Raw genomic sequence first — 27,976 nt, 5'->3', positions numbered from 1 at the left:
CAAAACTCAGTGGCACAGGCTGGCAGGAACACCACGATGGAGAACAAAGGGAATGGAAAAGTCCTGCAGGTAGTGAACACTCCTGGCTCTCAGCTGGGTCAGCCTCACTCATGGGATATGTTGGATGATGCCCATCATTTCACAAATATGCAGGACAGGGATTTCAGACATTACCAACATGTTAGATCAGCTTTGTGATCATACTGATCACATGTATTGTGCAAATACCCATCCAGAATTTCAGCAAGCACCACAGTATTGCCTTTAATTGAAAAGGGACAGAAAAACATGTTTCTCTGTTCATATTTCATTTCTCAGCCATCTAATCTATCTTTAGAAACACCACTTCAGGTAAAATGCATTAATTTTAACTGTAGTCCCTTCTTAAAAATAATCCAGTAGATTATTAGATTATTATTACACTGAAATTCAGAAGAATACACAAGACTTTTAGACAAACAGGTTTATAAGGTTTATTTTCCATTGCACATACATGGATTATATACAAGTTAGTAACATAAGTTACTTCTTTATTTTCTAAAAGATTGTTACAGCAAACGCCATCTTAAAACATCAAGTCAGAAATCAATCTCAAAAAGGTAAATATGACAATATTTTAAGAACAAAACAAATTGCACTTGGTTAGGAGAGTCAAATACAGGTTTGTCTATAAGCTGTAACAAACTATATAGCAGATAATATTACAGTTAGAAGTAGCTCTTGCAGTCCATTTGTACATTAGTAATTTTTTTCAATTTTACTTATTTAAAAACTGGTGGATATTTCAAAGATTTCTTCTTCTTCCTAGCATTTGAGATTCACATGAAATGCACTAGCAACTAAGTCTTTATACAATTCCTATTCAAATATAAGAAGAACACCACACCTGAAAATAAGGAGAAAACTAAAACGTATTGATTTTACATGTGTCATGAGATGAGAAGGATGGAAGGTGTGTTCAGCAAGAAAGCCCTGTCCACTACTTACATCAAAGAAGATTTTAAAAAATAATCACTGCACACAATACAAAGGGTGGGGTCATACTGTACTTTTTAAATCTCCTGTAACAGTACTATTCCTCATTACTGTTCACAGATGAGTGTTTCCATAGCAAACTTGTTCTCAAAGTGTCGAATCTTTCGGCAGTTGATGGCTTCACGCTTCTGAATTCCTGTTGTATTGGTAAAGAACAACAGAGTGTCAAGAGGAAAAGGGCTGAGGTACATCAGAGACTGAAGTTTTATGTTTGCTATGATAAGATGTCACCAGAAATCAGAACTACCCTTCTCCAACCCTCCACTCCAACAAAACACACACAGACATTCAGACACTGGAAATCAATTAGCAGGGAATGATCCTGAAAGTGTGGTAACCAAATTCCAGTACTGGTTTAGTGAAAACCAACCTGCCAAAACCCCCCACTGGCTAGTTTTTAACTTAGATCAGTTCCCAATCTCCCTCTCTGTGCATCTGTAAAAACACTTGTGGGGACATTTATTACTACAGGATAAACATACTAAATTTTTAATTGGATTTTGCTATTAAAACTTTTTCATTTTCAAACATCAATCTAAATTGCTTTTATAAATTGTATTTCTTCTCTTTGTTTTCCCAAGCAGTCAGGTCTCACAATATGACGCAAGCAATTAAACTGCTTTGGTGTGCACTTGCACACCACATGCAGATTACAAAACAAGAAATCAAACAACCAAAAAGCAAAAAAATCAAACCACTAAAAAGCAAATCTGAATGCAAATTTTAAGGCAATATTTAACAGCTCTTCAAGACTCTTCGAAATAATGTTTTTCAGCCATTTTTCCATAAAAAAGTACCAAGCACTACAATTTTCCTGTGAAGCCAAGCTCTTACTGGCATTTCACTGACACAAATAGGAAGACACCTTACAATGTATAGATGGCTTTAATGACAAAAAGAACCCACAATTCTGTACTTGGACTACAAGGCTAAAGCTTCTCCTCTATTAAAGATTTTTCTTTGGTTTGGGATGGGGTGGGTGGTTTAGGGTTCAAGATTGAAGGACAGCATCAATGAAAGCCTGAGCTCCAGAAAAGACACCCATGCACACACACACACACACACACACAGACATTTTGGCACTCCTAGGTCACTGGGGCCTCGAGCACTTTTGCACCATGACACGACTTATTTGCACACCTACACAAGAAAATATCAGACCCAGTGAGGCCCACAGAGCGGTCAGTGCAATAAGCAAGCCTTGCTTTAATTAGAGTCATCTCTGAACACACTCAGGCGTCACTGAAGCTTTTGCCACCACACCAGACCGCGGGAGGAGCGTTTACCTTTCATGGCTTCCTTGCGCTGTAGCTTGTAGGTTTCCTTGCCGCGGCAGAGGCGGTAAATAAAGAATCCCAGCTGATCCACATTTTCAATGCGATCAGTAACAATCATCTGCTCATGAATCAAATAGGACTGAGGCAAGTATGTTCCAGCCTGTTGAACAAAAACGTAACAGCTCTGTCAAAAGCCATCTCTTCATGGTCTGAGTACACAAGAAACACTTTGCAGTGTTTTTCTTCAACATGCCTTCAAATTACTTCAAAATATGTATTATCCACTGACTTGCACTCTAAATGTGCAAACTTTACTGCAGTACAGAAACATGTAACAATTACATGCAAAAAAGTCACAGAACTTCCATTGATGCTAACACCCACTGCTGTCCTGCTACAGTAACATCAGCCATCAGCAGGTTTTTTTTCTAGGGGTACCCAGTGTCACGGGCCAGTTCAGAACTTATCATCCAAAGTTTTCACTTAATTAATAACAGCCCATCAGACCTCAATGGGAACAGGAGTTGGCAGAACCAAAAAGGGGAGAGCCATGCTGACATACAAAGGCTTTCCAAGCCCTCTCTAGACCCTCCAGTATCATTCTGCCACATAAGAATCTGGCTCTGTGCACACCTCACTGTACATGGCTGAAGAAGCACAGACTTAGCTGCCAGCCAGTTTTCTACCACCGCTATTAAATAATCATCCATTGTTAAAAATACTAAGAAATCTCGTTAAGAGTGGTTTTAATTTATAGCAGTGTAAAGAGGGCATTCCTTGCATTTAAAAATAAAATCATCAGCTATTGTGAAAACAAATTCAGATTCTGTTGTGAAAGATCTCTGTATTTTTTAGTGACAATAAACAACTTGAAATTTCTGCTGTGAAACAAGATCATCTTTTCAGCTCCAGTGACATGTTGAGAAGCTGACTAAATGCTATTATCCCCAGTAAAGAAAGGACTGCATAAAATTCACTTTAAATTTTGCATGAATGAATAAACTATGAATATTTTCTTCAATATATATTGTGCAGAAAACAACAGCAACCTTTTTTTCTCTAAGTAACAGCCTAGCAAACATCACTCTCCCAAATTATCCCACTCATTATTTTGTAATTAAATCTCTGCAAATTACTGCATCTTAACTCCTGGAACCTCAGGAAGGAGCCCTGAGGGAGTGCCAGAGCACAGCAGGGCACTGGCAGGGTGGGCAGCAGTGCTGAGGACTTGGGGGGCAGCCTGCAAGGACACTCCTGGGCTCATGCCCTCCAAACCACAGGACCTCCCAGCCCAGCCCAGCCCCAGCCTTCTCAGTCCTCCCTGGGTGGCACAGGCAGAGAGGAAACTCAGTGCAGCAATCTCCTCTGCCCAGTTGCTGCAGGAGCAATTACCCAGCACTGGGATCCAGCATAGCCACAAATATCATCATTTTTGAGACATCCTTGTGCACTGTGTACAGTTAAAATTAGCCAGTTGGCTCAGCAGCAGGAATGAGGTGGATGAGCAAATATATCTGGGTTTCAGTTTTGTTTCCTGAAGAAACAAAGGAGGCCTTTCATGTCTGCACATTGAAGCAAACTGTATCAATATATAGAAATGTGGAACTTTAGGCTAAAATTATGGTATTTCTTAAACACCAGAACAGCCCAGAGCTCCTCCATGTACATAAAATGCCCTCTGCAGGTATTCAGAGCTCATTTTCATGAAAATAACACATTAATTTCATACTTTTCTTTTGCTGGTGCAACCAGGGTTACTGCAGGACAGTATTTATTCACTTTACGTATCTGCAGCATAGTTTTCCAAATTCCAGTTACAAACGTTTAGCCTGATTTTCTGTGACATCAAATGCCCACAGCATTTGTTAATACAATGAGAATTAAGCAGATGTCTCATAAAATTAGGGCACCCACTGTTGGGGACAATTATCAAAACTGTTTGCTTTTGCACGGATTTTCAGTTAAACGTGTGATGCCTGGTTATCCTCTTACTTGTAAACCAAGCATATTTGATTCTGTACTAATGACAAACTAGGAAATTAACAGATTTTAACAGTGGAATTTGTGTGATCTAAAATTGGAAAGAAAACAGCACAGACGAAGTTAAAAAAATGGGGTCACTGAGTTTTACAGACACCACATCATCCTTATGTACAGGAAATGAAAATGTGGTTAAATAGCCAGTCTCAAAATAGGAAGCAAAAAAGCAGCAAAGGACTTACTTGTGGTAAATTTTCACATGAAATTTATTTATACATACAAACCACTCAGAGATGGCTAAAATGTTTCCTGGAGTCCTAATTCCAAAGCCTTTTTTGAAAGATGCAAACCCAAAGATGATGTAACTGTTCTAAAGTTACAAAAGCCCAGTAAAATATTAAAACATTCTCCCCAAACCTTAGCCACATTTCATCAGCTCTCTTCCCCACTGGACTGTTTTGCTGTTCTGTGAAGAAACCAGAAGGCCAGGACCCAAGGTAAATACTATTTAAATCAGCAACTGAAAGCATACATTATGTAAAGGGCACAGCAGATCCAACACATCTCGTGTGTGTATCACCTTCAAGCCACTGGATCAAAGTGGGAGCCAAGCCCAGGCTTTAAACAATGCCCCTGTAAAAAGCATTTCCCAGTCTTATCTACTCCGTGCCTCTCAGCTAACCAGTCTCACTCCAGTGCTTTATGGAAACTTCAGTCACAATGGATTACAAATTAAAAAACACAGACTACTATCAAAGTGTCCAGTTACATCATATTTACATGGTTTTGTCAGCCAAATTTTTAGGACTGAAGAAAATCAGATTTTTTTGCCTTCCTCTGAATTAATGATTCCTTCATGACTGTAGATCATTGTCTAAATAGGTTACAGACTTTTCTTCTCTTTGCAAAGACCTCTAGCAATCATGTGCCTTTTGTGAATGTCAGAGTTCTGCAGAAGTGAAAAAAAACCAAAAAAACTTCTACTTGTTCGTGTCTTAAGAAAAAAATACTTGTGATTTAATCATACCTTGATATTGATGAGCAGCTCCAGGAAATTTTTTGGTGGCATAACAACTGAAGTGTTCAGAGGAATCACATAGCACTTATCCAGGCTAAGGTCAAGATAGGCAGTGAGTCTCTATTGAGAAAACATTTATTTTAATCAGAATAACAAGAAGATCAGAAAACTGACACACAGATATTGCTGAACTGCTATTGCCTTGTGCTGTTCTTCAAATTATTCTTTTGTTCACTGTAAAGTCCGTCCAACAAACTCCAATCTAAGGGCAAGTAAAAGCACAAACAAAGGGCAGCCTTGATGAGAGTTTATATTTTTGACAGAGATTTGGGCAAGGCAGCAGGCCATGAGGAACTCAAATGCACCATGCAAGGAAACTACAAAGGTGTACCCGAGCTGTTATGGAAACAAGAGGAGTGTTCATTTATGCTTAGTGCCTTCATTGTGAAACAACAGGGTAAAAACCTAGCTCTAATCTTCACTCTTTTATATTTTGTTATAGTCTACAGAGAAAATGCTGCTGTAAGAACAAAACACAAAAGGAAAAAATTGCTACAGATAATGCAACAAAAGTAGTTTTAGGTTCAAAAATATGACTGACTGGCAAGGTTAATGATTATTCATAGCTGAATTATTATCTTTATACAGTACCTGAACTGCAGTATTTGCCATTATTTGATAAAAAGCCCAGGGAATTACCCTGATGAATCCTGTAGCTCTGTTCACTGAGCTGTGTTTTACTGCACCTGTTCTTGCTAAAGAAGATGTTATCTCTAGCTGCTGAAAGCTCTGAGGCTGTGTATGTATACAAAATAAAGAGTACCAGGAGCCCAGCAGTCAAAATCATGCCAGGACAGCAACCATCAGTGCAGCCAATCTCATTACATGGAGCAAGTGCTGTATCTATGGAAAATGACCCTTGCACTGACCTTTAGAGCAAAGCCTTTAACTTATTAAATCCAAAAGTAAATTTTTAATATTATATTGTTCTTACTTGCTTCTTAGGTGCTGCTTTTTCATTTTCTGGTTTTCCCTCTTTGGAGTCTTTATTCTAATTCTTAACAGAAGGTCCCTAAATATATTCTGAGATATTATTTGAATCACATAGCTTGAGCAAGCAATGTTTTCCTCCAAATCTGGCTATGAATATTTGATAGATAGCACTTTAAACTCTGAAGTTTGCATAAAAAAATAGGACATTTCCCTATTCTTTTTCAGCTTAGCTTAAAAAAAGCTGTTCAGCGAAGTCTTCAACTGTTCACAGAGATTTAGCTTCCTGAAAACCAGCTGTACAACATTTCATTGCCATCAGACAGCTCCAACCATGCTGATACAGAAAAGGAAGGCGTCTAATTGTTTTGCAGCTGCTTTTAACACTGAGAGCTGTAGGCCTGTCAACTGCCTTAACAGAAATTTATTACCATGATTTCTATCAATCAAGGTTATTTCTCCAAAAAAGGAAGATAGCTTTGAAACCCCAGTTCAGTGCCTCCAGGAATCGTAGTAGCCTGTGGTGCACAAAGAAATTAAACTTTGGCTTCCTGGGGCATGTGGGAAATGAGCTGTCTTCTGTGGTCCTTCTCCTGCTGCTGCTGCTTTGGGGGTTTGAGCCATGCTAGGAGAGCACCTCTAGGAGTGCCTGAACACACCCAGTGACATCAGATGAAATCAACCCCTCCAAGCTGATGTCAAAGCTACCTCGGTCCTTTCCAAATTTCCCTTGGCACCACAGCAGCTGGTCAAATTCTGGCTCAGTGGATTCAGCAGAGCAACAACAATATTCTCTTTCGTTCCTCATATGAAGGAGAGCAAACAGATCCAAGATTTTTCCCTTTCTAAAAACAGAACTGTATTTACAAAAGGTGGTTTACACACTACCTGATGATGACTCTGTGATGCTGTACTTTATGCCCAGTTAATAACTGCTTGCAGCCTGCTGCTGATCAAAACATTTCTGCTGCCTCCCCCACCCTTCTGCTTTCCCCACCATAATAAATGAGTATATTTATCGGGATGACTGAGGGGGAACATTTTTCAAGTTTTAAATGCTTTCAACTTCTTCAGACATATTTCTTACCCGGTGGAAGTCATGGACGATATCGGCAGGATCGCTATCAGCAAATTCAGGGACTGGCACACTGATAAACTCAACATCTTCCTCCTCCAGGATCTGAATATTTTGCTCAATTGTGTGGTAGCGAGCAGTCTGAGCCTCTGCCCCAGGCTCAGGTAAACTTAAGCCATCTTCAATGTACTTTATTCCACAGAAATACACGCCACCCTGCTAAAAATAGAAAACAACCCAGCAACAAAAAGATCAGTAATGTAGAAGTTTAAAAGTAATATTCTCTGAAGAAAAACTTGTCAGACTAAGTGAAATTTTTTGCCTTTAATTCAATTCATACACCAAAGCAGCAGCCAGTTGTTATCAACAACAGGACCTCAACTACATTCAACCCAGAAGGAGTTCGCCTGAATTCAAGGAAAACAGTATCCCATAAAGCAGGTTCTTAAAATCCAGTCTTCCATATATTTTTAGAAAGATAATGAAGTTCCTACAGCTACACACATGTCTAGTATTATTATTATTCTTAAATTATGATTAACTGTAAAATTATTAAATTCTAATTTAAATCTGAACAGTTAAATCTAACTGTTCAATTATTAAAAGTCAAAATTATTAATAAAACCATTAAAACTACTCATCCAAATCACCTTTAAAAAGCAAGTCTAACTCTAAATTTGGTCCTGCTTGCAGTAGAGGATTGGACTAGATGACATCAAGACTTTCCTTCCAAACTCAACTATTCTGTGAAGTTGCTTAGTTTTACAAGACTTCAAGAGTCTGGAAGGTCAGTTTTTAAAATAATTTTAGAACATTTTTAAGAGACAAAAAGGTAAAAAGCTAAATTAAAACAACTAATTTGTATCCTTCTGCCACAGTACATGTGGCAGGCTACCTAAGTGAAGTGTAAAATACAGTTCTGAGTGAGAGGAAGTCATGTACCAAATTTACACCAAATAATTTTAGAAATACAGAACTCTGCATATGCACATGTCATCAATTAAAAATTTTACATTGAAAATGTGTCTTCAGTGCAATGTCAGCTCAATTCCTGAATGTTTCCTTTAATGCAGCTCTGACTCATAAACAAGCAGCACAGGTTTGAAGTAAATGGCACTCTCAGTTTCCTCTCACTGGCAGGTGAAAGGTGGAGCATCCAGTGCTAGGCACAGGTGAAATGTGCATTAGAAACACCAGGGCCTTCAGCTCCTCAGCTCGTTAATCCACCCACTGGGATGAGCTGCACTGTTTAAGCACCATCATTTGCAACACTACTTATCCCCTGTAAATTTGGTTAATGTGATAGCCAAATAGACTACAAACTGCAAGTTCAGCTAGAATTTCTCAAGTTTAATCACTTGGCTTTCCACATTAGCAGCTACGAAAATGGGAGAAAAGCAACAGTCCTGCTATCAGGGACAAGAACATGATTTTTTATCTTATAATTAGGTACACTAACCAGTGGGCTAGAGAGATTCATGTTTCGCTTACCCTCTCCCTTTCTGGCTCTGTGATCTTGCAACCCCAGCAGTTTCTGAAGCGGGGGGGGTGTGCTCCCACCACTTGGGCAACAGCCTAGCACATCCAGCACTACCCAGTGACAACCCCCCCAAGGGAGACAGTATTTAACTCAGATCTCCCCTGTTTCAGGTAAATGCTCCACTTCCCTGGCACTGCTGCCTTCACAGAGCTCCTCTTGGAGCAGTGCTATTTGTTAAAAGACTGAAAATACATTTTGTTAGAGGACTAATCTTGTCAGTGTGGATTAGACTTGACAGGGCATGTTTAAACCACACTGACTGTGCTTTTCCCAAGTCCCCTGCAGGGCCCATATTTCTTATCCATGTGGAGGCTAGGGAAGGGTAGAGTCGCCACGGTGCTTTCACAAGCAGCTCCTTTCCTGTACATTAGCAGTGCCTCATGTGTTAGGAAACTGGGATCAAACAAGGAGGCTTTCAAGGGGTTAATCCACCTCCAGTATTTGGCACTGCAAAAAAGAAAAGAGAGTAGATAAAAATCTGGGACACCACTGGGGCTCCTAAACCCAAGTCCTATTTAGATACAATCTTTTCTCTGCAAAGTGAGGTTTTCAAAACTGTTGCTGTCTTATTTGCCAGCTTCACTTCTGCCCTCCTCTGCCAATAGGTAACTTCAGAGAAGGTAAAACTCTAGCCTTTAGAAAACCTGAAGTTTTGGAAAGAAAAAACAGTTTACTTCCTTTGGTTTAGTCTGTTCCTCCTCTTCTAAATGTAACAGAAAAAGAACAGTCTGTTGCTCCTCTTCCCACAGAGAAAAACAGCCCTCTCATAATGAGTATGTGACTTACCTGGAATGCAAAATATTTGTACAGATAGGCACCACCCAGGAACACACCAGCCAGCATAAAGGCCAATCCAAAGCACATGCACCAGCACCAGGCCCTTCTCTGTCCAACAGGCACAGGGTCCTCAGGGTCCTGCAAGGCATCAGAGAGGGACCTCAACACACTGTTCCCAAGGAGGGGAGAGAGCAGATACTTCAGGCTCAGCAAACAGAAACACTGCATCCACCAGAAAAGGCTGTACACACTTCAGCACCAGTGTTTAGAAACTCAGCTTATTTGGTAAAATTTAAAACAAAAATTTAAGTTGAGGTTTAGTAAAACTTGGACTTTTAATGCCATCATAACTGACTAAATCAGCAAACTTAAGAGTAAAATGTAACAAAATCTACTGAAATACCTAATAATACACAGTGAGCCACTTCCCAGGTTGCAGAAAGAAAAATATGCATTCTCAGGCAACCTCCATGCAGCAACAGCAGAGCAAGGAAGTCAACTCAGAAAGGTCAGATTCTGTTTTACCTTAGTATATGCAATACGTGAACCCAAAGAACCAACAAAAGATCAAAGCTAGTAAGAGCAAAATATATCCTTTCCTATGTTGTTCCATAAGAACAAAACAGCCCTTACCACAACTTGGCTGGAGAATAGCAAGGGTGGGAATGAAAAAATATAAAGATGCTTTGTAAGTTGTTGTTAAGGAAGCTTTCTGCTCTCTCTGCTGTTCGTGTAATACTGAAGGAATGACAGGATATTTCCCCTTCAGGGCACTAGTTTGCATAACCATGCAGTCCCCACAGGCATCCTAAGCAATAAACTGCTGCTTGCAAAATCTTTCCTCTATCAGCCACATTACAAAGCTCTCTCCTCCCCCAAAGTGTTTGTGTAACTCATATACGGAGTAAAAAAGAAAATAATAACAACAACAACGATAACAATAATTATAATACTAATTATATTATATTAATTATAATAATAAAATTTAAAAATCCAACTTTGAGCTACCCTGTTCCAAGCCAGGATAATCCTGGGAAACACCTGAATTCAAATAAATACAAAGAAATTCATTACCCCTTTGCAACCACAAAACAACAATGTAGAAGGATAATGGGACAAAATCATTATGACTGAATGAACAATAAAACACCAAACCAGAAAACTGAGGAAGAGCAGGACAGAAGTGCTTTAGAAGGCTTTGACAGCCATAGTTGTTAGCCAGTGTTCTGCCTGATGTGTTGGGTCTTTTTGCTGCACTTGCTAATTAAGATGATACCCCACTTGAACAAAGGTGTGGGGACAGTACCCAGCTGCCTTGGGAAGGAATTCCCCTTATCTGGCTGAAGCAAGTCTGACACCAAATGGAAAGGGGACCCTCCCTGTAAATGGTGGGAGAAAGTGGCATTTCCTGGGAATGACTCAGCTATCCCAGAGAAGGGTAAGTACCATGTTGGAGGTAGTTACTTATTTTCACTGATTACAGGGGGAAATTCCTTGGTTAACAAAGTAGGTGCCTAATTCATATGCAGCTAAAATTATGTGATGTGAAACCCACCTTTACAGTACACTGCAATTACCTTTCATACAGAAGAGGCAATGCAGCTTCTTTTCCAGGCAACGGCTGCCAAAATCTGATTCAGAAATATCTGGAGTCAAACTGAAGATATTTCACACATTTTATTTTACTTTACCTTGCTAAATACCACAGTAAATCAGATTGTGAAATCTCCATCTTTGGAGGTTTTCAAGACTCAACTAGAGAAAGCCATGGCTAATCTTGCTTTGGCAACCATCCTGTTTCTAAAGGGAGTCTGCAGCAGATGACTTCCAGAGGCCCCTTCAAACCAACATTTCTGGGATACATCACAAGGCAAAGTGAAATCAGCAAATTAACATTCACTGTGGACTGAAAAGACACAGTGTAAAGACAAGAAACAACTTTTTAACACTTTTAGAACACCAATTATTTAAGGAATTCAGTGTAAAAAATTACAGGATTACTAGCTGCCTGATTTTTAACCTGGCTCTTTGCAAAGACTGAGAATAGGACATAATACCCATGCTAATCTAATTAACTCTCAGGTCATGTTGAGAGTCACTGTGGATTCTTCCATAAATCATCTCAATTATAAATCTAAACCAGGTAAACCAAGGATTTTTATTTTTATGTTGCCCTGTATGATTAGGTAACTATTTCCCTAGATATTTCAAAGCACTCAGGACATCTGATTGAAACTTTTTGTAATAACAGTCACTTAAACTGTTCCAAGTTACAGCCAGAAAAAGGGATAGCAAACTGCCTTTGGGATACAATATCAAAATATTCCCCAGTGAAGAATATAAACAGTATCTTTATTCTTGAATAGACCTGCTTTCATCCCCCACACCTTTTTAACTTCAACCAGAATTATCCATTAACGGAATAACTGCCTCTTCCATTTTTTTCACTATTTTGTAAGTCCAGAAAGATAAAGAAAACATGCACCTGGGAAATGATGAGGAAGGCCCACGGTGTATGAATACCTACCTGGAAATGGGGGTTAATGTCAGATCAATTTTCCACAAGCCACCAAAATATTCAGAAAAAAAGAAAGTAACTTTTACTCTTTAACTATTCTAGGAGCAACCTGAAAGACACGTTTATCAGTATTCCACCTTAAATAATTTTCCTCTGATACATGAGATGACAGATGTAAACAATGGGTTTAATACAACTCTTTTATCCTTTACCACTAGTTAAAGACTATCATTATTATTTCTGAAGGTGTCCCTTGTGGTGACACATTAAGCTATTTTGTATTTGCAGTTGCCTATTACTGATATGTCCCCAGCCTAACAAAAACAGCCCATTAAATTCAGATCAAGAGTTCAAGCCCAGTTTAGGCTCCTGCTTAGGAGAATGAATGAAAGAAAGCACGGCACCTTAGCACAGGTAGAACCTGAAACTGACAACACTGAAAAGATTTTATGCTACTGAAAGAGAACAAAGAATTTACTTCCTAGCCTGAAAACTAAGTACATTACCAAGCAGTTTAAAACCAGCTTAAATTAAAATATTATAAATAATTTACTGAAGCCAAATGATATATGTAGCTGACCCACGGCTAAGCTCTCTAAGCTTTAGTATTGTTGCCATAACAGCTTTGTTTGGGCTGCATTGACCCAAAAGAATAATTTGTCCCTTGCTATAAAAATCTGACCCTCTGCACTGCAAAAGAAGGAAGTACAATGGATGCTCACCCTCCTTCCAGGTGACTCATGCTCTGAAAAAAACCCCATTAAGTGAAAGCAGATCCCCACTAAGAGGGACAGTGCTGAATTAGCGCTTCTCCCCACATGGTTACAACAGCACTTTGTTCCCCAGCAGCAGTGCTGACTTCTGAAGCCAGAGCACAACATGACACTGCAGCCTCAATGACTAATTTTTCTCTAGGCCAGCTTTCCACTGCCAGAGGTATCTCACAAAAGAAAGCATCATGTACTTGAGGTGAAGACTGACCTCTAAAAATACGCCTCTCTACTTCTGTGAGCAGTAATAAATAATTACTGTCCTGGTCTCTTTCCTTCCTTTCTTCTGCTTCATCCCTGCCCCATGTACTTTCAACTCCCTTGTGAATCCTCAGCCTTAAGGTGATGCCACAAAATTAATCTCTGATGCAAAATGCCTTAAGAGGAACTGGATGCAGGCACAAAATTGGCTTCTTTCACTTGATGAGCTGATTGTTCTAATTGGAAAACATTTGATTAGCCTATTTCCCATGGATAAGACATGAAACAGAAGCATCTCTCTGCCACTTGTACACAAAATCCTACAGTGTTGAAATTAAATGGTTCAGGACTTCCCAACCTGAATAGCTTCAAGCTCTGCAGTAGTAAATTCCTTTCAGATAGAAAACAAGTATTAAATTCTCTATTATTTGGAACTAGCAAGATTCAAATCTAGAGTCTTCTCCCAAAGAAGTGACAAGATGACTGCAGTTTTCAGAACAGGTCCCTTCACTGGTGACCACAGCAGTGAATGTAAAACTGCTCTCTGCCTTCTTACTAAAACCATGAAACACTTCTCAGATGGGCACATGATACCACAAACTATTTATCAGAACATTCTCAACTACAGAGAGATGTACACAAGAACATCTTTATGACAATTAGCATTAACTGTTCTGCTAGTTAATTAAAAAAAATACTAGTAAATTAAAAAAAAAGGAAAATGTTAATACCCCATAAACCTGCAAACACTAGCACTTATTAATGCCTAGTGGCCATATATTCTCTTGCTCTTTTCAGTTCCATTTTAATGATACTTTTTTTTTTTTAAATAAATGCTGTATTTTAGAATGGCCAAATTCATGTTTGGGGTAATATCACAAATGTATTCTAAGAAGCTCCAATGCTGAGCCACAAATGTGTATAATTAGACTTGATAATTACTTAGATTTTCCCCTTGTGGCTTTTTGTACATAGTGGAATATAATTGCTTTAACATTATAAAAGTAAAGCAGTCTATAAACTTACAAGGCATATGTCTAGTTCATATTAAAATGAGTGAGAGGATTATCAGACCTTGTTCCTTTGCAGAAATTAAGGACACATCTATCTAAACTAGATATGACAAATAACATGTTGTGAGTAGTCCAGAATACTGTATGACTGCTGGACAGCTATGCAAAAGATAACGTCCCAAAATTAAAAATAGCTAAGATTGCAATAAAAATAATTTTGGGAGGGGGAGATGTCTTTTGGAACAAACAGTCTTTGATCCACAGAGAAACCAGATGCAGAGCATTACTGAGTATTACAAACATTACTAAAAATGTCTGCAGCATAATACACAAAACATCCATAATTATGCATGTGAGAATAACATCTACTACATATACACAAACACATATATAAAAGCTTGCAGTTAATGTGGGTAGAACTGGCTGGAAGCTGTTCAGAACAGTTTTTCCTCCAAGGTCCTCTTTGTGCCACTTAGCTCACATGGATGGACAGAACACAGTAGGACAGACTGAGTTTCCTGAAGGCAAATATTGACCAACTGCAGCTTTAATTAGTGGAAGGGGAAGAAAGGAAGTTAATGATAACTCCCTACAAGTGTTTTTTAATGAGAGAAGCTAAAAAGTCTTTAAATAAAATACTGACCAATGGCTGTATAAACTGAATTCTGTTGGTCAGGCTCGCCTGCTCTGACTTGTAAATACATCTGTAGAAAATCCTCACAAAAGAAAGTCAATTTAAAATGATCTTAACTTAGAAAGAGCTCTGCATTCCTTCGATGGTATTCCTGCCTGAAGACTGCTCCAAGCCTGGTATTCTATTTATTACTTGTTGCAGATGGGAAGTTAATGCAGGCTGTTGCAAGACTCCTCACTTGGCAGATGCTGCGAATCTGGAAGGCGATCATACTGATCTGCCTCTAAAACAGCAATTCTATGCTTACTAATAAAATTAAATTTAAATTTTAAGTACAGTCATCTTTTAACTTGCTAGTTGGAAAAAAACCACTCTATATACGATAGATGCTTCAGAGATTTCTCGCTTGTCCAGAAAACAAGCTATGGCTGCTTATATACAGCTGATATCTGAACATTGCAACCTCTCAGTGCCAGCACTGCCAGCAATTTGGTCACAATGGACAGGGACTTGTCCATCCGACCAAAGGCTCTCTGCCTAAAGAACAACATGAAAACACGACCTCAGTTGTGCTGCTCTTCACTGTAGTCGCATAGCCTGAATAGCCAAGGAGATAAATCAATTAGAACTACCCATTAGGCAGTTGGTACTATTAACCCCTTCTATTTCTTGCATCTGTATATGGTCTTTGATATAGTATTGTAAATACAAAATCTTTTAGACAGCACTAGGAAATCCAGAAGTAAGAAAAAACTAAATTCCAGGAGCTTTACAAGTTCAAAGTCCAAGGTTGTTTTAATTGGTTGAATGTTATCTTTGACGAAATAAAGGGAGAGTTTTATTAAAATATACAGTGTCTGTCAAATGACTCATTTCATTGTTCAAACATTGTAACTATAACAGAATAAAAACATCAGTATAAGCAGCCAGCTCAAGATCATCTTAAAAGGGGAATGAGAGCTGGTGGGTAGGAAGGTAGCTGCAGCTGCAAGTATTGGGAGAGACAGAGGTGAAGAGAGAACAAGAATTGGAAAACAGGCAAGAGTAGGGGAGCAAGAAATAAAACTCAGAAACATGTTGGAACATGACAAGTTCAAATTTTCTGCAGGAAGTAAAGGAATATTACAACTGTAAAGTGAATGTTAAGGACAGGAATCAGCAGTTCATGCACAGCTATATGATAGAGGGACAACAAAAGAAGCATACCCTGGAGAGCAATCCAGCAACTCCCAACCATTAGTAATCCTGATTTACCTAAACACTGCCTTCATTTCTGAGATAAGAGACTGCAAAACCTGATGGCAGTCAACAATTAAAGAGGATGGGTAAAGAAGGAAAAAGCCTCTAACTATTCAAATTGCTGTTTTGGTTAAATTTTGGAGTAGCATTAAGATGAGTCATTGTTAGCTCTGGTCTTACATGGATTAGAAAGTGACAGGGTACTTAAATGGCCTGAAAGGTGATTCACCTGCACTTTTGGCTATATCCTCATCCCAGGCTGTCTACAGCAAGTGCACAACTAACCACACACTGTATTTGATACTTTCTTCAAACTGTGTTCCCCAGGTTGTTCCTCTTTGTCCAGTTTCAAGCCCTACCAGCTTCCTTCCCTGGGCACATATCCTATGTCTAAGACCCCTGTGTCTTTCCCCACCCAAAGCAGAGCTCTCTGGTATCTGCCACATGCAGAGTAACTGGGCACTCCTTATCTCCATTTCCTCCCTTCACCGTTGCCCCAAGATAAACCACTCATCACCACGCTCTGGTGAAGAGGAGCTGGGCTATGGCCACAGGACTTTGGTCAGCCACATCAACCAGCACAGCACTCCTGTGCCTCTTGGCCTGCGCTTTCACTGCAAACACTCGGGGCAAGGACTGCCCTCCTGGGTCTTCTTCTGTACAGGTATCAGCACCACAGGACCTTAATATCACCTTATACTCCTACTGAACATGACCAAACACTTCTTTTACTGCATGACCCCAAACACTGGCACAGCTTGCCCAGGGAGATTGTGGAGCCTTCCATCCTTGGAGATACTCAGAAACTGACGGGAGGTGGTCCCAGCAACCAGCTGCAGGGGAGTTAGCCCAGATGACCTCCAATGCCAGCCATTCTGTGATACACATCTACAGTTTTTAAGTAACACTAATACTATAGAGGATGAGGATTAACAAATAACTCTAACCACTTGCTTCATTTAAGGGGAAAAAAAAAATCAGACTTCCAGGAGAGCTGGGTCTGTGCTAGACAAGTAATAAAGCTCCACACATCCTTTACTTCGCTTTGGAGTTTTATAATTCTTCTGCCTTCTCCCCACTCCCTGCCATGAAAACTTCAACAAAACCTACAATATTTGGAAAATGTCTTGCCTCTAAATGTCTGTATGCTTGGGGTGGAAATCAGGTTTATTTAGAAAATATATTAATGTTGCTGAATTTCTCTACGTATTTTCACAAACTGGAATGACAGAAATTTGTTCTGCATTCTACACTTAGTCTTCTCACATATTTAAAGGAAAGAGAAGTGTTCTGGTGCAAGTTTGCAAGTGACAGACCAAAACATGCAGGTGGAAAGTTTGTACAGGTATCTGGCAAGAGGGATTAATTTTTTAAACAAAACCCCTCAAGCCTAAGAAGTCATATGGGACATTGTTCAGAATGCATTTTGCTTTCAGAAAACAAAATCACCACACCCTTTACAGTTACAGCATACCAAACATGGCATTTCATTAAACCGTCCAATTTTGAAAAATGCTTCATTTTTAAACATTGCCAAAATAAACCCTTTACCCACCTGCACTTTTTGACCTACAAATGACTTACATCCTACCATACTCACAAAAACTACACTAAATCAATCTATAACTTTAATGAAGTATTTCTTTCATCTTTATCCTGAATGAGATCAGTGTTTGAAAACAGGAACTTAGAAGGTTCCTATTCCACTTTAAGTGGATCAATACTAAATTATCTCTTTGACCTTGATTGTTCCAGTCCGTTTCTCCCTTACCCGGCTCAATTCTTATATCCGAAATTTCTTTTTTCCTATGACTGCCTGATTCTCAGACATCAGTATGATGGAACGCTATGTGAATTTAACCCAGATTTCTCTCAAGGCTATTTTCCCAAGTGGCATTGGCTCTTTCACCCAAGAGATCTCATTAGCATGCACATATGCACCACTGAGCCTCAGAATTTAATAACTCTATTCCCAGTTCAGCCACAGATGGTATGTCATCTCAAGCACGTTACAAAGGCTGTGTCTCAGTTTCTCTCAAAAGCAGAATCAAGCATCACAAAACCCTCTTGTGAGGTCTGTAGTCGCTTCAAAGGAGGCTAGACTCTGAAGCCTGTCTAGGTTGCTCAGGGCTCTTGACCAGTCAAGGTTTGAAAACTGCTAAGACTGACACTTCAAAGCTTCTCCGGGTAATTTCCTCAGCAGCATTCAGTTCTCCTCAAGACTGAAAAATATTTTGCTTTTATCAGTCAGAAACTCTCTTTTTTAAATTTATGACCACTGTCTTTTCAGTCACCTCCCCAGGCACTGGGAGACTGCTGTTAAGCAGTTTCATCTCTGGGTTGAACAAGCCCCACTCCCTTGGCCGCTCCTCACAGGGTGTTACTTCCAGCCTCTGACTATTGTAGTGGCCTCTGCTGGACTTTCATCAGTTTGTTGCTGACTTTTTTTGGACTGGAGAGCTCTCAGCCTTCAGTGATGCCAGTGACTAGCATCCAGCTGACTGTCCACCAGAAGCCCTGGGTCTTTTTCCAAGCAGAGCAGCTTCACAGCCAGGTGGTGCCTTGTGTATCCTGATGGCTGGGATGAGGCTGCTCCAGGTATAGGACTTGGCATTTGCTATTTCTGAAACTCATGAGATTTTGTTCAGCCCATTTTTGTTCAGACTGTAGTCTGTTGAGGCTCTTGTGAATGGCAGCCCTGTTCTCAAACACATACAATCTGCTAACGCATGTATTAGTGAATTAGAATGCATAGTACCTAAACAGCAAGCACAGTTCTCTGAGTGGAAACCATTCTATATGCAAATACAGAATAGCATTTAATTGTAGCGGTTATGAGTATCAGCACAGGAGAGCTGACCTTGGAAGGCTGACGTTTGATTATACCCTCTTTCTAGACAAAACTGTTGTAACAAACTGAAGGGCTTCAGTGCAATTAGACTATTCCAAGTCTGAAGTGAAGCACACACTCCAGTGCCCAGCACCTGGCGGCATCACACCCTGCAGGATCACAGACCCGGCCAGGTTCAAACACCTCACCAAGAGCTTCCCAAAACTGCTCACTGCACTGTGCAGCAGCCTCCGAGTCGGGTTTGGCCTCACAACCTCGCAAGACTGCTATTTTCAAATGTGTAAGTGCAAGGGTTTTCTATTTCTGCGTAGGCTTTATCTTTTAAAATAAATAAATAAATAAACAAGCAGGCCTTAGTGATTCAGCAACTATGTGAGATCCACCCCAGAGATCACCCACCCCTCCCAGTTATGATCTCTCCAGCCTCCTCTTTTTTCACAGTCACTCCACCATCTCATTCTACCCACAAAAGAGCAGAAAGCTGCCATCAAAGCAGGAGTTTGCTGAACACTAGGACAAACACAACCACAAATTAACCAAGGACTTGCATTCAAGGAACTCTATTCTTAAAATGCCTGTGGGTTTTATTTTTATGTGTGTTTATATACATGAAATTATATGTATTGCATAGTTAATAATATATCAACTTTAGAAAAATTTAGAAAAATATTTGTGTACGCATACACACACACTCTGACACTACATGGAAAGGACAAACAAGATACCAATTTATTTTTTTTCAGGATCTCTATAATAACTGTTGGGTAAATATGACTTTGGCATTTTGTCATGATGAATTTTCTACAGCTGTTGCACAGAGGACCCTTGCTTGTAGATGACACATGGATCACTCAGGAATGACCTAGTGCTTTTCTGTATGTCCACTGTGGCCCAAACCCTACCTAGATCACATGATGTCTGCCACAAAACCATTTCTGACTTCACTGCAGAGCTCAATCTTAGTAATTATCTCATTCCTTTGGTTTACCACATCTGTAAAATTAGGACAGATATCTGAATTTTATAAATTAGCATGCTTTTCATCTGTAGATTCAAAGTAATTTCCACTGAGGATAAAAAGCAATACATAAATAGGAAGAAAATGAATGTTGTATTATTCATACAGATCAGGAGACTAACAGCAGATAATGCTAACCTTTGTCAATCATAGCACAAGGGGAGGAAGGGGAGAAAAAAATAGGGAAAAGAAAAAGGAATCTGTGCAATAAGTAACAAAACACATAATTACTTATCGCAGCTGTAGTTACATTTTTTAAATGTCATAATGTTTTTGGAAGTAGAGAATAAAGAATATTTAAAATTACTAGGACTTGAAAATGCAGTATTTGTGTTTGAAGGTATTTCCTGAGGGTCACAGAGAGGGCTATTTTCTTTTTATGAAGAGCTATCTGATGCCTGTAGCTACTGGCTAGAAAATACATATAAAGCTGATAAATATTCCAAAACCACAACTGCAGAACAGTTACCTGAAAACATTACTGGAGGTAAGTATGCTTACCATTCTTACATACTCCCCACCCCAAAGACTATTAGTGTCAACATTTACTAAAATGCATTTACTGTTATTAGCATCAACATTTACTAAAGAAAAAGAAAAAAACCCAGGAAAAAACCTACATAAGTAACAAAGAAAATAGATTTATAGAAAATAGTCTATAAAACTACCAGTGTTAGGTTACATTTGAAACTGCAAACATTTCATTAAAATACTTAACAGAAGAAAAACATATATACACATTACATTTTAAAATTAAACTTTCCTTGAAATAGACGTTCACATGTTGGATTAAATATTCATTATAATGGAATGAGTCGAAATCATTTCCCTTGAAAATACTGCTGATTCCAAGAAAATTTTCTTTCAAATGATTTTCACAGGACAGCTCAGCTTTTCATTTTGATCCACATCTTCAGAAATTAACTAATTTAAATTGATCTTTCCCACTGAACAGAACTTTCATTTCAACAGCCTCTGTTTAAGTGGTATTCTTCATACTGCTATGCAACATTAATATCAAAACTAGTTTCTTGAGGCTTATCAAAAAGAGCACTGCAGCACAGAAAGACAGCAGTGAACATAAGAGAAGTACTTCTGGCATTTACTGTAAAAATACATTACAGTGCAGGATAGTTTTTCTAGATACTGCACTAAATAAAGCATAATCTAATTACAAACTCTTCCATATGATGATATTAAGGGAATAAAAGTTCTCCAAATACATTTTTAGGGTAAGGGGTTTCAGCCAAGTGAAAGTTTGGGAAACTGAAGAGAAACTATTTAGAACTGCAAAAGTATTCACGTTTTCTCTCTAGTCATCCCTGCACTGAGTTCACACGAGCTGTATGGCACAGCCATCAGCTCTTGCTCAGTCAGCCAAAAACGTGAATGTTACAAACAACTGACGAAGCAGTTATCACAAAGGTCTGGCAGAATACATCCTGTTTGAAACATTAAATATAATTCTTCTGGGAAATTTCTCAACCACAGCTTTGAATTTGTTATTCAGGTCAGGAGGTTATGAGAGACAGAAAAGGAAGTGAGATATGGAGCACTGACAGAACTGCTCTGTCCCACAGGTTCGTGCCCATTGCTGGGGGATGACAACAGCTCCTCCAGATCACATTTTGGATTTTGTAATTCCAAACCCCTGAACTTACTTAAAAATAGCAAGAGATTGTCAAAGGAGCACCACAAACTTTCAGAGATCTTGGTTTTTTAGTATTGTCTCAATTGCTGGCAGCCTTTAAGGAATAGCCTTAGGAGCCAAAAGTCCCAAGGCCACAGTTACCTTATGTTCAGGAAGCTGCACTACTTAACCAGTAGCACAAATTCATCATGAAAAAAAATGCAGGGAAAGGTATCAGCCACAAGGCTTCTTTTCTTAGAAGGAGTTCCTCATTAACAACACAAATTTTATTCAATAAAACCCAATTTACCCTAATTTATGCTTTTGGGTACCCATTCAGTCAAATAAAATAACAGAACGAGCCCTGGGTACTCTTTGTGCCTGAAACTGGAGGGTTTTCATCTATGGCTTGGGGGATTTTCATTAAAATTTTAGCAACATCTGAGAGAAGGGGAAGAGAATTTACTCTGTTAGGATTTTTTACTTCTGGTCCTCTTTTAAGTAATCATGTCTTAATCTCCACAATGCTCTGAAAGATAGCAGAAGCTGGTTGGTTTAATGACCTAGTTGCATCACAGAAAATAGAGGAAAATACAAAGACTGCTCTTTCCCCAATGGCATTTGGTGTAAGGCCTATAAGATTTGGCTGGAGAAAGCCTATAATGGGAATACAGAAACTCCTGAAAGAAAAAAAGAAATGAAAACCAAACAAAACAATGCGAAACCACCCAGCTACAGGGACATTCCATCAAGTGGGAAAACCTGCTTTCCTGACCGCAAAATAATAAGCAAAAGACTATTTATTAGTGGATACAGTAACTTTTGTATACATATATATATATCTAGATATGTAAAAAAACCTGTAAAGTTAATCCCTTTATTTCAGAAACATTTAACACAAATTACACAAAATTTGAGGGTTTTTCTGCACAGCAAAATAGTGCTCACTAGTTGTTGCTCAACAGCATTTCCTAGCTGGATCCCTTTACTCTGTGTTAAAAAAATGTCTATTTTAGTATGCTTTAGCAAGATTAAGCTAAAGTGAAAAAAAGAAGGTTAATTTTAAAGGTCAGAGTAATAATGTTCTTATAAGGAATAAATGCAGAAAGCTGCTGCTTTTAAAATTCTTAACATTTTCACTTTCACGCTGAACACTGTGCACATGCAGTTAACCAATGGCCAGCCACAATACATGCACATGAATCCACAGCTTCTGTGACCAAAGCTGAATGTGGTAAAGATGCACCATGTTGAGCACTCCAAAAAGAGAAAAACAGTTTTAAAAGGCTGCCACTGAACCTGGCAGAAGGGAGCAACAGCTGAGTCACTGAGGGCACGAAGATTTTTGGGAAGGCCATCTACTGAATGGCCTCTATAAAATGTCTGAAGACTTCAGCTATGCTCAGAACCATCTCTGGCCCTCCAAAGATCTATTGCAGGGAGAAACGTTCAAAGACCGCACATTGTTTGTTTGTTGGGAAACTGGGTCATAAAACACTCTATTGTAAAGACAATGAGCAAAATGGAAAATGAAATGTGGCCTAAAACCCTTCACTAGGAGTATTCTGTATTTTGGCCAAGAATTATGGCACAGAAGTACAACCCCAACAACAAAAACAGTTGTAATGGCTGCCTACAGTAATTATGGAGACACTTTCGCTACATGCCATAATACCGAGCAGTGATTTATGCAAAGACAGGATTAGCACTCTAGATTTTTCAACTCCTTTTTAAGTAACATACTCCAAAGCATAAGACCACTGCCTTCTGCAAAACCTTTTTTTTAAGACTTTGTTTCTGTGACACATACCCTACTCTTCTTGCCTCTTCCTGTCCTACCTTCCCTGATTAATTTCCGATTAGTATCTGCATCAGAGGTTACTGGGCAATTTTTGGCAAAATCAAGAGTATTGCTATGCTGCATCATCAGCATATTTTAGCTGCAAATGCTCTTTGCTAAGTCCTTGGAAGATTATGTATTTGAGAGTAATCCTGCAATGGCAGAGCGGCAGTCTTCAAGGCACTGTGCTGGGAAAAGCCACAGAACAAGACTGTCAAAGAATTAGCCCAAAAGCTCATTCCATGAATTTTTATTTTCTTGACATTTCAGAGTATTTGGCTTTATTCATTAATCTTGACTAGTTTACTGGTATCTCTACCTCAAATATTTTTAAGCTCTTGGTAATAAAATTGTGATAGTGCAATTCTGTTGAGCCTCTTCTTAGGGTTTTCCCTTTACTTCAGTCCAGAATGCCTTCCAGGACTTTGTTCGTAAAAGCAAGCTTCATAAAATGTTGCAATATTTTTCATGTTTACACTTGTGATCCAGATCTAATTATTTTCCTACAGAAACAATGTAGGAGAAGGGAAAACAAATGTCCCATATATGCTGTTTTGGAAATGTGACCTTTTTCAGTCTACCAGAATTCTTTCCTCCAATATACATTCCCACACTGCCTCCAAACCTCACCTGAAGCGAAGGGTTTTCCAGCAGCGACGTGATGTGAATAATGCATTTGTCAGATGTGGTTTATTTTCTCCCCTTTCCTCCAAAGAGCTGCATAGGCAATTGAAATTGTGGAGGGGTGGGGGAAGATCTGTTTCTAATGCACTTGTATTTGAGAAGGCAAAGTTCAAAGCGTGGATCTTGCACTTACCTCAAAGGTATCAAGTTTTACAAGGGCCCTCAGTTCCTTTCCACCTGCCCCCCCACACCCAAAGATCTGAGAATAAGCTCCAGTCTTGAACAACCACAATACCTCTAGAGCTACATGGCAGTGCTCGTTTCATTACTGTTAATCCTGCATGGATTGCACAGCCTGTTTTACAAAAACTACAGACAACGCTACTGTACCAGGTCTGCTTTTATTGATGCTTTAAAACACAAAAGATCAAAAAAAGCTTACTCGAGAATTTTGCACACTGTTAGGTGCAGGTCTGCAGTTCTGCAGACAAAAGATAGAAATGTGTCAAGGAGAATGTCAAAGACTCATCCCTCAAGAGCGCTTGCTTGTTTTTGGAATTTTCATCTGTACTGAGCATCCCCTCCTAGCAAGCTATTTTAGGAGTGTTTCAAGCTTCATTCAGGCGTGTTCATCCCCTGACAGCAGTGCAAAAACTTTTAAGGAGCTACTGTGAGATCAGACCGCCTTTTGACCTGGTTAATAAATGTTTACAAGTCTCATTTCTAGGCAAGGAAACCAAAGTTAGGGCAGATCTTGTATGTCATCCTCAGCTGCTAGACTTTGCAGCTCCACATTAAGGAAATCATAGTCAAACGACATGCTTCCGTCAGTATCTGGACAGGGTCGGGAGGATTTGTTCCCCAGTGTACAATTAGCCAGATGTATTTTGTTTGTTTAGCAGCGGAAAAACAAGCCCAATTTGGTAGGCTATCTGGAAACAAACATCATCCAGGGCAGGTCTGGATTCCAAGGAAATAAGAAGAACCCATTTTCTGGAACATTGTAGCTTGTGTCTTGCTTATGTGCTTGGTGTCAAACTGACCACCAAAACTGGGGTCAGGAAGGAATTCTACAGCTTAATGTGGGCTCAGGGAAACCACTACTTCCTAGAGAATAGCACTCCTTTAGGAACACGAGCATCTAATGGATTTTGTATAATTGCAGGCAATCTGAGCAACAATACTGTCTCGTCTGCTGTGGCACACTGTTCTAGAGACTTAAATACTCTGGTCAGAGTTTCACCTGAAAGCGCAGTATGCTCAGAGGAAGTGTGAAATTTAACCACTTGCTGTATCAGGGAGATGTCACTAGAAGCACCTTTCTGGTTCCCCTCTGCTGTGAAATGACAGCGGATTCTGCAGGTGAAGAACCCGGCTCCATCAAAATCACGGCAAAACCTGCACCAGGGCACAACTTCACGCCACAAACTGAACAGATACTGTCCTCCCATACAGAAATTCACCACAAAGATTTAGGAAATTAAAAAACACTATCACTGTTGAAGAGTCAATCTGGTAAGTCAGAGGCCCGATGAACAAGAGACTGTGAAAGCAAATGAAAACAGCAAGACACTGTTTATGTGCAGCTGGCCATTTTTCAAGTTTTCATTCCCTTCTGAAAGAGCTTAGAGCAAATTACACTACTCCGAATTAAAAACTGGTTTTGATTACGGGAGCACAGAAATTGCAACCAAAAACCTTTATATTCTAGGCAGTTCTGTACTTCAAAAACTTAAAAAGCCGCTGATGTTTATGCTTCGTTGCTGTTCGCAGAGGGGAGGCGACAGCAGCGCCCGGAGTTTGGGTGCTGTTTTGGGTCGGGGGGAGGCAGCTCTTTGTTCCTTTATTTAAGTTCCGAGGCGAAGTTCTCCGCACCGCACAACCACCACCAGGCTCTGCGAACACGCTGCGGCACAAGCGCGGCCGAGCCCCCAACTTCACCCTCCGAGCGCTCCCTTGCCCGGGAGCATCCGGGCTCCGGGAGCTCGCCAGCAGCCGGCCGGGCCCCGCTGGGCGGCCGGAGGGAATCGCAGCGGGGGGAACGGGGGGCACGACCCGCCCTGTCCACACAAACCCGCTCCCAGCGCCGGCCCGACACAGCCAGGGGCTGCGGGCGCGCAGCCGGCCCCGAGCCGAGGTGGCCGCGCTCCACGCGCTGTAGCGGCGAACAAAAAAAAACCCCTCCAAAACAAAACGCCAACAAAAACCCCCAACCAAACAAACAGAAAAACGGAACCAGCACAGAGATCCCCGGAGTCGGGAGAAGCGGAGCCGAACAGCTCGCCCTGTCAGCCATTTTAGAAGCGTGAGGCGATGGGGCGGCGGGGCGCACCGCTGCGCAGCCTTCCCCCGGCCCGCCCGGGGCCATGGCCGCGGGCAAGGGGCGTACAAAGCACGGCAGCGTCCCCGCCGCGCTCCCCTCCCCGGGCTCCGCGCGGGGCGGAGCGGAGCAGAGCGGAGCAGAGCGGAGCTCCCGGCGCCGCCGGGCCCCGCAGGGTCGGTCCCCCCGCCGCCCTCACCTTGGCGTCCGGCGGCAGGATCAGCACCTGGCTGTTCTCCTCCTCCTTCTTCGCAGCCTCCTTCTGCGCCAACGCGGAGTTGAACGACACCTTCACCATGGTCGGTCCTCAGCACCCCGCACGCAGGAGAACGAGGACGAGAAGCAGCCCGCACCGGCAGAGCTTCGCGGGCTGTCCCCTACCTTGCCACCCCCCGCTGCTGCCTCGCCGCCGCTGCCGCCCCCGTCCCCTTGTCAGGCGGCTGAGGAGGAGGAGGAGGAGGAGGAGGAGGAGGCGGTGCCTGACAGGGCGGGCGGAAAGAGGGGAGGTGGTGGCAGCAGGGCCTCGCCCTCCGCCCACCGCCTGGCCCGGCGCGGGGGGCTCCGGCTGGCGGTCCCGGCTCTGCGCTCGGTAGCCGCGGGGCTGCCGCTCCGTGGGTGTGTGGCCGTGCCCCGGGCGGTGTGTCACTGACCTCGGGGCAGAGACCCTCGGGGCTCCGTGTCCCCCAGCCCGGGCTTGGCTCCTGCGCGCGGAGGAGCCCCGGGCTGAGGCGCTGCTGGCCTGCGCTTCCCGGGGGCACGGCTGGCACAAGCGGTTCGGCTCACCCCGCGCAGTGCCGGCATTTCCCTGGTTGCCATTTTAATTTGGGGTGCTTTGCGAAATGAAAAGGTTTGGGCCTTACGTCCGTGAAGAAAATCCCCAAAAATCCTGTATAGGCAGCGTGGAGGTGAAACCCTTAAGTTGTTAAACCCTTGGGGAAGGATGCGAGGAGCACCGGGGAAGGCGGAGGTGTGACCTTCCCCCTTCCTCTCCGGTGCGGTGGGGTAAGAACTCAGTGAACTCGGCACATCATCCCAGCAGGGTGCTCTCCAGTAAAGCCGTGTGATGCATGTATTCGAATTTGCACTGGGGGTATGGTTGTAGTCTGCTCCAAGAAGTTAATTTTGGTGACTCATCTGGATAGAGTTGATTTCCTGGTTAGAGCTTGGCAGTGTAGTGCTTCTGTCACTCTCTGTGAGACACCAGGCAAGCAAAATGCAGTCCTTCAATTCAGTGGGTGCTCTGCTGCTAACTTAGTCAAAATCTGGTCCTTGTCCCTAGAGCATTAGATGGCACCAGGACTGAATTGTCTTTACGCTTTGTACCTCATCATCAGCATCCTTTAAAATTGTTCACCTAAAATAACTAACAGAAAAGTTAACTTAACCTGCTTCATCCTATCATCCTGAAGTATTTAAAGATCTACAGATAATTTAAGAATTTTTTTTCTAATGAAGATATAAAATTCATAAAACAAATCATAGTAATTGTATATCCTCTAAAGATAAAACAGCTGATGGCACAGCTTGCACCCAAGTCTGTAAATTGCCCAGATATTACAAGAATTTGATCTAACTACCTTAAAATTCAACGGAGGTTGACTGAATTATTTGCAGATCCTTCACTGA

General features: G+C 40.9%; 1 protein-coding gene across 2 annotated transcripts; it reads right to left on the bottom strand.

Moving 5' to 3' along the window:
- Positions 1 to 448: 448 nt before the first annotated feature.
- ITM2B (integral membrane protein 2B) lies at positions 449 to 26,800 on the bottom strand. Of its 2 annotated transcripts, none has more exons than XM_064408775.1 (6): positions 26,550 to 26,800; positions 9,702 to 9,830; positions 7,388 to 7,591; positions 5,320 to 5,430; positions 2,322 to 2,472; positions 449 to 1,171 (listed from the first exon to the last, which is right to left on the bottom strand). In XM_064408775.1, exons 1-6 carry the CDS (start codon positions 26,646 to 26,648, stop codon positions 1,083 to 1,085), a joined length of 783 nt encoding a protein of 260 aa, XP_064264845.1. In that variant the 5' UTR covers positions 26,649 to 26,800; the 3' UTR covers positions 449 to 1,082. The 2 variants fall into 2 exon arrangements, with proteins under 2 accessions (XP_064264845.1, XP_064264844.1); XM_064408774.1 differs by having other exon boundaries at positions 7,388 to 7,594; positions 26,550 to 26,797.
- Positions 26,801 to 27,976: the final 1,176 nt, after the last annotated feature.

Source organism: Passer domesticus, chromosome 2, assembly GCF_036417665.1.
Source record: "Passer domesticus isolate bPasDom1 chromosome 2, bPasDom1.hap1, whole genome shotgun sequence".
Lineage (NCBI taxonomy): Eukaryota > Metazoa > Chordata > Aves > Passeriformes > Passeridae > Passer > Passer domesticus.
This window is presented reverse-complemented; position numbering and strand designations above follow the sequence as displayed.